This window comes from Taudactylus pleione, unplaced genomic scaffold, assembly GCF_031769625.1.
Source record: "Taudactylus pleione unplaced genomic scaffold, aTauple2 ptg000711l, whole genome shotgun sequence".
NCBI classification, from domain to species: Eukaryota; Metazoa; Chordata; class Amphibia; order Anura; family Myobatrachidae; genus Taudactylus; species Taudactylus pleione.
Genome location: NW_028285113.1, coordinates 8,538,819 through 8,552,473, shown reverse-complemented (window position 1 = coordinate 8,552,473; position 13,655 = coordinate 8,538,819). Strand labels below are relative to the sequence as shown.

The window sequence follows — 13,655 nt, the reverse complement described above, 5'->3', positions numbered from 1 at the left end:
ACGTTTTGCTTCAGGATGACTGCTGTCGTACTTCATCCTCCTCGCTAAGGACTGTTGGAGGGTCAATTGTTTAGTAAAAGTAGTGGTGTTCCTACTTCCTCTCTGGGATGATGAACGACTCCCAGCAGCAGCAACAGCAGCAGCAGTAGGCGTAGCAATGCAGGATCCTCCAGAGGAATCCCGGATAGGAGAGTCAGTCATGCCAGTGACATGGCCTGCAGGACTACTTCCGATCCTGACTAAGGAGGAAATTGACGAGGAGGGAGTTGACGGTGTGGTTTGCAGGCGCTTGGATACAACAGGACAACGGGATTTAGGTGTCCCTGGACTGCTTACGGTCTTAGCCAAAGTTTCTGAACTTGACAGTAACTTTTTATGAACGCGCTGCAGGTGCCGTATAAGGGAGGATGTTCCTAGGTGGTTGACGTCCCTACCCCTACTTATTTCACCTTTACATATGGTACATATGGCAAGACAGTTGTTGTCCGGATTTGGATAGAAATATTGCCAGACCAAAGAGGTGGAATGTTTGGTCTTCTGCCCAGGCATGACCGTGATGGGCTTTTTCATCCCACGGACAACAACTGTCTCCCCCGGAGCCTGATTTAAACAAACCACATCACCATCAGAATCCTCCTCGCCAACTTCCTCCTCAGCGCCAGCTACACCAGTATCCTCATCCTGTTGTACTTCAACAGTGACATCTTCAATTTGCATATCAGCAAGTGGACTGTGGGTGCTCCTTTCAGCACTTGCAGGGGGCGTGCAAATGGTGGAAAGAGCCACCTCTTCCCGTCCAGTGCTGGGAAGGTCAGGCATCGCAACCACCACCACACTTGGACTCTCCTTGGGGATTTGTGATATCTTCTTAGAAAGCACAGTTCTTCGCTGTGCTTTTGCCAGCTTAACTCTTTTGATTTTTTTAGTGGGAGGAGGGCTTCCATCGTCATGTGAAGCTGAACCACTAGTCATGAACATACTAGGGATCGACCTTAACCGTTCCTTGCCACTCCGTGTCGTAAATGGCATATTGGCAAGTTTACGTTTCTCTTCAGCTGATTTAAATGTCTTTTTCAAGGTCATTTTCCTGAACTTTGCCATTTGGGATTGTATGTGCCCTCTACTATGACATTGGGCATCGGCCTTGGCAGACGACGTTGATGGCATGTTATCGTCTATGTCATGACTAGTGGCAGCAGCTTCAGCACTAGGAGGAAGTGGTTCTTGATCTTTCTCTATTTTATTTTTATCGGAGAAAGTTTGGTCCTCCATTTATGTTATATCGATTTGATATATACGTGCGGCTAAACACAGAAAATAATTTTTTTTTTGGTTTGGACTGGAGTGTACTTTCGGGGGTTACAGCACCCTTAACGGTCAAGCCAGCCGGCCCTTTACTTATGACACAGGCGCACGCTTGGCACTACTTTGTTGATGCACGTGCGGCTACTGCGCACACAATTCACAAACACAGAAAATATTTTTTTTTTTGGTTTGGACTGGAGTGTACTTTGGGGGTTACAGCACCCTTTAATGGTCAAGCCAGCCGGCCCTTTACTTATGACACAGGCGCACGCTTGGCACTACTTTGTTGATGCACGTGCGGCTACTGCGCACACAATTCACAAACACAGAAAATAATTTTTTTTTTGGTTTGGACTGGAGTGTACTTTCGGGGGTTACAGCACCCTTAACGGTCAAGCCAGCCGGCCCTTTACTTATGACACAGGCGCACGCTTGGCACTACTTTGTTGATGCACGTGCGGCTACTGCGCACACAATTCACAAACACAGAAAATAATTTTTTTTTTGGTTTGGACTGGAGTGTACTTTCGGGGGGTTACAGCACCCTTAACGGTCAAGCCAGCCGGCCCTTTACTTATGACACAGGCGCACGCTTGGCACTACTTTGTTGATGCACGTGCGGCTACTGCGCACACAATTCACAAACACAGAAAATTATTTTTTTTTTGGTTTGGACTGGAGTGTACTTTCGGGGGTTACAGCACCCTTAACGGTCAAGCCAGCCGGCCCTTTACTTATGACACAGGCGCACGCTTGGCACTACTTTGTTGATGCACGTGCGGCTACTGCGCACACAATTCACAAACACAGAAAATTATTTTTTTTTTGGTTTGGACTGGAGTGTACTTTCGGGGGTTACAGCACCCTTAACGGTCAAGCCAGCCGGCCCTTTACTTATGACACAGGCGCACGCTTGGCACTACTTTGTTGATGCACGTGCGGCTACTGCGCACACAATTCACAAACACAGAAAATAATTTTTTTTTTGGTTTGGACTGGAGTGTACTTTGGGGGTTACAGCACCCTTTAATGGTAAAGCCAGCCGGCCCTTTACTTATGACACAGGCGCACGCTTGGCACTACTTTGTTGATGCACGTGCGGCTACTGCGCACACAATTCACAAACACAGAAAATAATTTTTTTTTTGGTTTGGACTGGAGTGTACTTTCGGGGGTTACAGCACCCTTAACGGTCAAGCCAGCCGGCCCTTTACTTATGACACAGGCGCACGCTTGGCACTACTTTGTTGATGCACGTGCGGCTACTGCGCACACAATTCACAAACACAGAAAATAATTTTTTTTTTGGTTTGGACTGGAGTGTACTTTGGGGGTTACAGCACCCTTTAATGGTCAAGCCAGCCGGCCCTTTACTTATGACACAGGCGCACGCTTGGCACTACTTTGTTGATGCACGTGCGGCTACTGCGCACACAATTCACAAACACAGAAAATAATTTTTTTTTTGGTTTGGACTGGAGTGTACTTTCGGGGGTTACAGCACCCTTAACGGTCAAGCCAGCCGGCCCTTTACTTATGACACAGGCGCACGCTTGGCACTACTTTGTTGATGCACGTGCGGCTACTGCGCACACAATTCACAAACACAGAAAATAATTTTTTTTTTGGTTTGGACTGGAGTGTACTTTGGGGGTTACAGCACCCTTTAACGGTCAAGCCAGCCGGCCCTTTACTTATGACACAGGCGCACGCTTGGCACTACTTTGTTGATGCACGTGCGGCTACTGCGCACACAATTCACAAACACAGAAAATAATTTTTTTTTTGGTTTAGACTGGAGTGTACTTTCGGGGGTTACAGCACCCTTAACGGTCAAGCCAGCCGGCCCTTTACTTATGACACAGGCGCACGCTTGGCACTACTTTGTTGATGCACGTGCGGCTACTGCGCACACAATTCACAAACACAGAAAATAATTTTTTTTTTTGTTTGGACTGGAGTGTACTTTCGGGGGTTACAGCACCCTTAACGGTCAAGCCAGCCGGCCCTTTACTTATGACACAGGCGCACGCTTGGCACTACTTTGTTGATGCACGTGCGGCTACTGCGCACACAATTCACAAACACAGAAAATAATTTTTTTTTTGGTTTGGACTGGAGTGTACTTTCGGGGGTTACAGCACCCTTTAATGGTCAAGCCAGCCGGCCCTTTACTTATGACACAGGCGCACGCTTGGCACTACTTTGTTGATGCACGTGCGGCTACTGCGCACACAATTCACAAACACAGAAAATAATTTTTTTTTTGGTTTGGACTGGAGTGTACTTTCGGGGGTTACAGCACCCTTAACGGTCAAGCCAGCCGGCCCTTTACTTATGACACAGGCGCACGCTTGGCACTACTTTGTTGATGCACGTGCGGCTACTGCGCACACAATTCACAAACACAGAAAATATTTTTTTTTTTGGTTTGGACTGGAGTGTACTTTGGGGGTTACAGCACCCTTTAACGGTCAAGCCAGCCGGCCCTTTACTTATGACACAGGCGCACGCTTGGCACTACTTTGTTGATGCACGTGCGGCTACTGCGCACACAATTCACAAACACAGAAAATAATATTTTTTTTGGTTTGGACTGGAGTGTACTTTCGGGGGTTACAGCACCCTTAACGGTCAAGCCAGCCGGCCCTTTACTTATGACACAGGCGCACGCTTGGCACTACTTTGTTGATGCACGTGCGGCTACTGCGCACACAATTCACAAACACAGAAAATAATTTTTTTTTTGGTTTGGACTGGAGTGTACTTTGGGGGTTACAGCACCCTTTAACGGTCAAGCCAGCCGGCCCTTTACTTATGACACAGGCGCACGCTTGGCACTACTTTGTTGATGCACGTGCGGCTACTGCGCACACAATTCACAAACACAGAAAATAATTTTTTTTTTGGTTTGGACTGGAGTGTACTTTCGGGGGTTACAGCACCCTTAACGGTCAAGCCAGCCGGCCCTTTACTTATGACACAGGCGCACGCTTGGCACTACTTTGTTGATGCACGTGCGGCTACTGCGCACACAATTCACAAACACAGAAAATAATTTTTTTTTGGTTTGGACTGGAGTGTACTTTCGGGGGTTACAGCACCCTTTAACGGTCAAGCCAGCCGGCCCTTTACTTATGACACAGGCGCACGCTTGGCACTACTTTGTTGATGCACGTGCGGCTACTGCGCACACAATTCACAAACACAGAAAATATATTATTTTTTTAGCACTTGGCGGGAGCACCCCTGATGGACAGAGCACCCCCTGGACAACACTACAGCACTCCTTTAGGACTGGGACACTGCACAGGACTTTGGAGTGGACACAGCCCCTATGGAGAACTGACTGCACAACACAGTCCAGCCAGCCCCTATGGACTTTGAAGTAGTGGACACAGCCCCTATTAACAACAGCAGCACAGCACAACACAGCCAGCCCCTATGGACTTTGAAGTAGTGGACAACAGCAGCACTACACTACACTACACTACACAGCCCTAACTCCCACCCTCCCTCTTCACTGTCCACAGCCGAGTGAGAAAATGGCGCCAACGCGGGTACCTTATATAGGATCCAAAACCCGCGAGACTCGGAAGGCGGGATGATGACGTTTTGCCTCGATTTCAGATCCGAGTCAGGCGGGAAAAGTCGAGCCTGACTCGGATCGGACTCGGATCGGGGGGGTTCGGGGGGGTTCGGATTTCAGAAATCCGAACCCGCTCACCCCTAGTTATGAGACAATATGAGTGTTGTTGTGGTTACAAACATTCTGACGGTGCATCACTAACATCGCATAACAGGTCTAAATTTGTTAAAATGTTTAATTATTTCAGACTAAAGCTAAATGACAAGTTGATCCAGTGACTGCCCGACACGATGTAACGATTTATTATCAACGTGTACATAAAAGGGTTTGCAAATGGTGCCATCGCACAGGGCGTAGGGCCCTGGAGGAGGCACTATCACTGCCCCATAGATCCTGCATGTGGCTTGTAGGGTGCCTAGAACAGCACCCTGTAGCCAGCAGCGCTACTGCAGAGCCGTCAAGGGACATTCCGAGAATGCACCCTGCAGTCTAAGGAACTGTCCAGGGCATCCTAACAGTGCTCCACTTCCTAGATCCATTGGCCCCGTCCCCTAGACGTGCACCCTGCTGACTGTGGAACTGCCCAGACAGTGCACCATTTCCTAGAGCCTGCGGGTTAAGGGGGCGGGGGCAGCACAGGGCGTACTGCCACCCTGTTATGGCACTGTTGGCCAATATATTGTATAATGGGTACCCAGCTTTAGGTTATAGGAGAACAAAAAATGCTCAAAGCTTTCCATGTAAAAACAAAGTCTGCTTGGCTTTGTAGATCTAAGATAATAACTTTGGTATAGTACGTGTTAAAAAATAGTGCTTAAATGCTTCTAAAATACAAGATGAACAATATGTCAGTTTATGTCCTATGAAACCACACAGCTTGCACCCCATGAAGACCAACTGGCATGCAACTAAAGTCACATAAACATTTATTTTCATCAGATATATAAGCTTCAAAACAGATTGATACTGTAACATGACTGAATTAATTGATTGATTTTTTTTCTTGTATTTGTCATTCACAGACATAACCGAATTTCCACTGTACAGAGAGAGCACATTTCTACAGGGCAAAGTGTGCAATCTGGTGCCTATCGAACTGCTGGGAAGGCACTAGATTAACCCCTCCCATGCCATATTTTCACTATGGAAGTAACGGCATGGCTAGAGGTGTCTATAAGAAATATGCTCCCTCTATACTAGAGAACATGATGATAATCCTATGGATTGAGCTATTTCCTCATTGCAAACACACGTTTTTCAACACAGTGATTAACGCTGGCTTTCAATGACTTTTAGGATGTCTCCTATCACTCAGTGACGGATCCCACTCTCACTGCGGAAGCACTTGACCAGACTATTGCTATGTTTAACACAGTCGAAGAGGTACTTAAACACTTCAATCCTGAGACGTGGAAAGAGGACCTAGAAAATCTATACACCGATACATCTCATGTCCGTGGAAGAACATTTCAAGAAAGAAAATCTAAAGGTAGGAAAGTCTTCCTGCAAAAAAAACACAAAAACAACTGATAAAATAGTCGACTAATAAGTATACTAATACAGCAGAGTGAATAGCATACTATTATAGTAGAGTGATCAGCATACTTGGTTAAATAAGGATCATTCTAGTACTGTAGCTTTGCTGACCTTACTGTGGATGAATGGATTGGAGGGTGGGAATGCTCCAAGAGGAGGTCTAAGGAAATCAACGTTGCAATGTTGTTGGGGCCTAATGACAAGAATCTCATCAGCAAGACCCGGGCCACTGCTCAAGCACGAGAAGCATGGTCCAGACAATCTGTGAGAGTAGGTACTGTATGCCTATATAATAAAACTAACCGCTGATAAAAAAAAAAATACGACTTCACGGCAGTGTGTGATGCTAAAGTACCATGCAGATGACCTGCTTTCCCCCAAGAATGTGCCTGGCTGTGGATAAAGTTTGAGAGCCGCCGTGAATGGCTGTAGAGAAGGGAGCCTGCTGTATTGGAAACTACAAAGGCAGACAGCTGCATAGGAAACTGTAGAAACAGGCCATGCCACTACAGGGCTAAGATCACCAATCACCCGAATGCATACCTCATATTTTTCTGGGACTGTCCCGCTGTCCCACTCGTGGGCCGTATTGTCCCGCGGTGGGGGAGAAGTTGGGGAGAGCACAAACCGTTGCCCTGCATAGCAGAGCAGCAGGTGTGCAGGAGGAGAACAGATGCCTTGCGCCTGCGCACGGCAACTGTTCTCATGTGTACGGGCTGTCCAGCATCTCGGAGAGTGCTGGACACGCCCTCAAAGTGACGAAAACGGGGGAAGACGCGAGGCTCCGCCCCATTTTCCGTAGGCTCCACCCCTTGTAACATAAGGCACGCGACCTGTCCCTCCTTCCCATCATCAAATGTTGGAAAGTATGCGAATGAGGGTGTGAGCTCCAAACACACAAACGTGAAGAGGGAGTCATTACACACGGACATCGCCCATCATCAGGAATGAGCATTCACCACCTGCCCGGCCATCATTGTACACCATGCCCACTTCTGTGTCTTTTGGGTCTAGTTACTAAGCAGAGTTAGAAGACAGAGTGAAAAGTGATAAGAAAGTGATAAGGTGCCAGCCATTCAGCTCCCTCCCAACTGTTATTTTTCAAACACAGCCTGTGAGATGACAGTTGGGAGCTGATTGGCTGGCACCTTATCACTTTCTTATCACTTTTCACTCTGGGGCCTATTCATTAACACATAAAATTTGATGGAGGTAATTAGGTTTAGAACTCGCATAGAGTTCTACCTAATTACAGGAGGAATTCATCATTCCTCCTCCCCATAACTATCTATTCCGAAAAGCTGTCATTTTTGCGATGACACCTTTTCGGGAAATAGATAGTTTTCCCTCACTACACTGCATTACCAGAGCTGGAATCCATGCTGCGCATGCGCTGTTACATTCGTAAACCCAGCGCATGCGCAACACTACTTAGAGCTGCGGTAATTTTGTGTACCCCCCCAACCCCCCCTCCCCCCTCCGCTCACCTGCCCCGCCCCGTCCTGCACTTACCTGTCTGTGCACCAGCCTCCGGAGCCAGAGGACGCACCAGAGCAATGGAGGGAGACGTCGGGGGACCTGTCCAGCTGTAAGCAGGTAAGTTTCACCTGCTATTCGCCACCTCACAGTGGCGGATAGTACCTCCATCAAATTCCGAAAATACATAATTTTCAGAATTTGATGAATACCATAATTTCCATATCCCCATACTAATGTACTAATGTATGGGGAGGGTGGAAATTAACGCAGGGGGACTTAACCAGGAGATATCAGTGATATCTCCTGCATTAAGATACTTCATGAATACTATAATAACGTTATTTAAGGAAAATGTCCTTAAAAACGTTAATTTAGTGTTGATGAATAGGCCCCTCTGTCTCCTAACACTGCTTAGTAAATAGACCCCTTTATCACTAATAACTCCTCCCATTGCCACCAAAGTAAATTTACTAAAAGCTGGTTTTGGTTCTAAACTAAAACTGATGGACGACTGTTATCACCGTTGTGTTGCTGTAAAACAATCTGACTATTTATCATCCATGGGGTTTCAGCCGCAATTGAAACCCGACATCAATGTCAGTTTTTGCAGCTCTAAATGTCATCAGTTTTGATCTTTCACTTCAAAGCTGATGGCAAACATAAGTTAAAAAAGGACAGCAAACCCATGTAAACTGAAGCACTGCACAGAATACAATGATCTGTGCAGGCTTCATTAGCTTAAACTGTAATTTAAGACTTAAAAAATGCGTGGGGCCTGCACCCCCCCCCCCCCCAAATTCCATAACTATGGAAAATATGGGGAAAAAACAGAGTGTGTTGCCAATATTTTGCTGTAAACACACAGGTCCCCCTGCCATAACATTAACCAGCCCGAAACTGCTCAGACCGGGGTTGGAATTCTTTGAAAAGTGGGGACCCCAGAAATAAAAAGGGGTCTCCCAAACCGATGAACTTCCAGCGCCCATGGCTATTCCCTACACCCCTGGTGGCAGTAGGTGTAGGGTTAATCGTAAAAAAATAGAAAATATATTTATTAATATTCATGGGAAATGCCCTTTAATCATCATCTGATCAGTGCTATGACCAATTAAATATTGGAGATACAGAAACTGTTACTAGGACTGAAGATCCAATAAGAGGCAGCCTCGGCAAAGACTCTAAAGTAAAGGGATGGTCAGGCTATGCCAGGCTGGGCTCCCCGGGTAAATACAGTAAGCACAGAGTGCCATGTACAAATCACAGAACATGTGAGAACGTTACATGTGCCATGAGTGCATCAGGAGTCCTCGCGCACCAGCCAACGCTTTTCAAAATGCAGAGTCTTTGCACACAAGTAGCCCATTTGTACCCCAAAGAAAAGTGAAAAGTCCCCCAATTAAATGAAAACCTTCAGCTGCCACATTGGGGCCATGAGTGGTAAAATCTTGCCCGTCATGAAGCAGTTAAGTATTTTAGATCAATATTACATGCTGCCAGATCAGTGTTGATGATTATATTTGGGTACAATTGCCAATATTTGACTTAAGTAGCTATAATTTAAAAAAAAATGATTAAGCGCTGGCCGCTAAAACAGAAAAACAATATTAGCGAGCGGCCGATTGGGCTTGTCAGATGCTGTTGACGAGTGGCTTGGTGTTTTTCTCGATTTTTACATGCAATTAGGCACAGAACTCAGCACATTGCTTAGTGTTTAGTAATTACACGAGAGCATAAACAATTACAACATTTTAATAGAGATGCATAGGGGCTTTACTAATGTGATCATTAGTAAAGCATAAAATGTGTTAAAAAACAGAGAAGGTGATGGAAGCTTAGACTAAATGTTAACTGTCAGAGGAATAAAGAAAATGCAGGGTTTAGGGTACTTAGAATTAATAAGAGAATTGTGTTTATTTCTGTGAATACTTTTATTGAGCAGATGATATGGGTTGAGGATATGGACCTGAATCTCCGATGCACTCACCGCATGCAATACTGTTCAGCTAGTTGGCCGATGTTATATGTACAGCGCATGCGTCTGACTCACACTGTGCACGCGCCCCGACTGTTACCGCATGGAGACGCAGAACGGATTTGGGCGCAAGGAGTGTGGATTTTTGTGGGCGTACCTGGGAGGTAACAGGGGGATGGCTAGGCAGGCGCGGATATGCCACTGACCGCTCTACAAGCAAAGCAGCAAAGCCGCTGACACAGGAGACCATGTTCAGATGGAGAAATTGGTCCATTTAAAGACGCACTGAGACAGATTACCACAGGCAGAAGGCGCTGCAAGTGGGTGTCTCAGTTTTAATTAAATAAATTGTCAATGGCAGGGCCGGCTCCAAGGGTTGGAGCACCCTGTGCCGGCCCTTAATAATGTGCAATGAAATTTGGGGGCGTGGCCTAATTACCATAGGCCACGCCCCCTATGTGACGTTATATGGAGGATAACGTCAGGCCCAGCACTCAGTCACTGGCTGGGCTTCCCCCAGCCCTCTCCCGTCAGTGCGCAGCATCCATTCACACTTCGGGGGTCCGGCAACGCCGCTCGGCTGCGGCGGTGGGTTTCCCCAATCTCCCGTTTTGACCATCCACGGGCCACTTCGGCCCGCGGGTGGAACAGCGGGACAGTACTGTTCCGCTGAAATCGGGATGTTGGGGAGGGATGCGCCCTCTACGGGTGGCGCCCCTGTGCGACCGCACTGGTCGAACACCCCTAGATCTGGCCCTGGTCAATGGCATTAGCATAAGATGCAGACGCAGCTGCGATAAAAAACCCAGGCGCGGCAAAAGGCTCAGTCGCGTCTGCGGCAAAAGATGAAGACGCATCTCCAGGCTTCTATTGGGTAACGCCTCTTGAAGATGGCGTTGACTATCACATGCAAACTATGGAATGTATCACATGCCAGAGCTTGGTGCATATGCGGTAAGCGGACAACTCTCCCAAAGCGCTATGTTCTGAGGTTTGACCGCAAAATCGTCATGGAAGCATCCTGCCCCCTGTGTCAGTGAGCGACTCACTGCACAGAATAGTCCAACTGCATCACTAGACCAACAGGAAGACCGAAGGAAACCCAAGTCATTCAAAAGTGATCCAGCCCAGGGGTCTCAGGCTCCCTTGCCTACGTAGCAGTCAGCCGCAGGAAAGCCACAGGCTGAGAATGAGATAGTAACGGTAGCAGGTTGTGCTATGAAGCTCTGTGCTAACAAGTACAGGAAAATTGTTGTATGGAACCTGGTATAATTTGTACTACACATATTTCTATAGAATAAAACAGGCTGGGTTTGCATCCTCTGACAAAAGCTTCACTGATATTGCCCGAATTAATACAAAATCTGCCCGCCACTTGTGACTCCATGTAAACACGTAATCTATCTTCACCATATGTTTTGCTCACGATTAAAAGTTGCCCTGTGTCTCAATGTTTCCAGTCCAATCTTTGCTTTGGAAATGTATTTTTCAAAGTTAGGCTCCATACATTATTTAATTACATACAGTATGGAAGAACATTTATGTCGCATACTATACTGTAAGTGTTTGGCTGGAATCTGTATAAATGACCAAAGACCGGCAGGAGTGTAGATCCCGACAGGGGATTAAGGTAAGTATGACTTACCCTACTTCCTCCCCTAACGCTCCCTTAGGGGTGCCTAACCCTAACCTTCCCCCCAGTGTCTAACCCTAATCCCCCCTCTAAGTGCCTAAACCTAAGTCTCCCGGGGAAGTGCCTAACCCTAACCTCCCCCCGGGGGTGCCTAACCCCCCCTTACCCTAGCATAACCCTAACCCTCCCGGGGGGGTGCCTGACCCTAAGTCCCCCCCGGGAGCCCCTAACTTAACCCTCCGCCTCAAGGGCTGTCCGCACCCGCCGCCTGGCTTACCTTCGTTCGGTATGCCGGGCGTCGTGCTCCCGGCGTATGTATGACAGGCGTCGGGATTTTGATGCCTGTCATTAGTACCCTGCCGGGATTTGACAGTCGGGAAGCCGGCAGTAGGCATTTCGACCGTCAGCTTCCTGACTGCATCCCGTTTGGATATTCAACTTTCAGGATAAGACATACAGTATAGACGCTTTAATGATGGTAGTTGATCTATTTCGTGTTTTGGCAGCATTGCTAAACTTTCTCATTCTCAAATTTTCTGGCTTCAGATAACGTTCACATAACATAATAAAGTTAGCTAGTCTTTGGCACCAAGAATTGTGAGAATCACTAATCATGAGTAGATGTAACAATACAATAAAGCATTTACAGTATGATCAAAGCAAAAATGGATTTGGTATAGCTTCAAAACTTCAACTCTAACACTTTTTTGGTGTATTTTTAGTTTTTAAATTTGATTAATATAACCCGTAAAATCATTTCACAAACAGAATGCAGACTCAGGATCGCGTTTCACCATTTCATTTTTTTTTGTAAAGAGAAGCTTTATCCAGCAATTATTCTATTTCTCTATGTGAACTGGGAAGGATCTCAAGCAAACACATACTGATATATTTGTCATAGTGTAGTGTATGGTAACCTAGAAGGGATGTCTACTCTCTACTTAATCACATTACGTATTGATATTGGCAGATAGGATAGACAGCAGCAGGGCGACCGTACAGTGGTTGTCACATGACTGGATATTATATTATCGTGCAACCTTCATGTCCGCTCATGTGATGTCTTTTTCATACCCCTCAAATAATCGCTATAAATAAGGCATTTTAGCCATGGGTAAAAGTAAACGTAAATACATTTAGGCAAGGTTTCCAAATCTGATAGTGTCTGGGAATTCAGCATACACAATACTATATCCCATATTGGGCCTGATTCTGAGTCGTGCGCAGCAGCGTGTATTGGCGGTCGTCTGTCTGCGACTTTATGCAAATGCAGCTGCAAACTCCTTCCCCAGTGTACATCCGTGCGTCCGAATGTGCAAGGACTGAGCCGCCCACTTTTAGCGTCAGTACACGCTGTAATACCGATCGGTGCGTCTTTATACGCCACCATCACTCGCACCATCGAAACGTGCACCAGCCCTACATCAGGTGCAGTGTCTCTGTCTGACTACAGCCTTCTATGTCTGTGGTTGTGCATCTGGGAACACCCACCACACTTCCATAACCCGCCCCACTGAACAGGCCCATGTCTGTGTGCACTACTAGCCACCTCCCAGTCCCCGTCCAGGAACGCTCATCGCTTTTCCGCTACATTTCTGGTACTGTCCACAGGGGCGCTGAAAGGGGGGGTGAGCAGGTACTATTTACCCAGTCCAGGGCCTGTTGAAGGGGTCCAAGTCCTGCAGCCCGCCCCTCACCCCATCCAAGCCGCCACCATTAAGTTCGAATGAGAGAGGACAGACTGCTGCTGCCGCTGCGATCACGTTGTGTGCCGGGCTAGGGAGAGAGGTTGCTGCAGCTCTCCCTGCGTTATATGCACAAGGGGGAGCGATTGCGTCCCCACCCCCTTGATACCTGCTTCGCGGCCCGAACATAGTCATTTTTTATTTATTTTTTTGGAAGGAAGGGGCCTGGCCTCACCTCACCGGTTGGCCACGGCCCCTCCCTGTACCTAGGCCCGGCAGAGCTGTCGGCAGTCCTGAGTGTCCATCTGGATTGCTAAAGCGCCTTTGTGCGTGCACTCTACATACAACGAGTCTTTAGAAAAAAAAATTTGGATGCGCAGTTGCAAAAATCACTCAACTACGTGACATTGGCATTGCGTGTGAATTGCATGTGAATTGCATTCACCTCTGAATCAG

The 13,655-nt window shown here is 47.1% G+C and overlaps 1 protein-coding gene across 1 annotated transcript in view; it reads left to right on the top strand.

Annotated features, from left to right (window-relative positions):
* The window catches only part of PDGFD (platelet derived growth factor D), a 323,815-nt gene that overhangs the window by 281,324 nt on the left and 28,836 nt on the right, over positions 1-13,655 (top strand). The window contains exon 5 of the mRNA XM_088456654.1: positions 6,191-6,383. Coding sequence (XP_088312780.1) covers positions 6,191-6,383 — 193 coding nt within the window. The remainder of the gene's footprint in view (positions 1-6,190; positions 6,384-13,655) is intronic.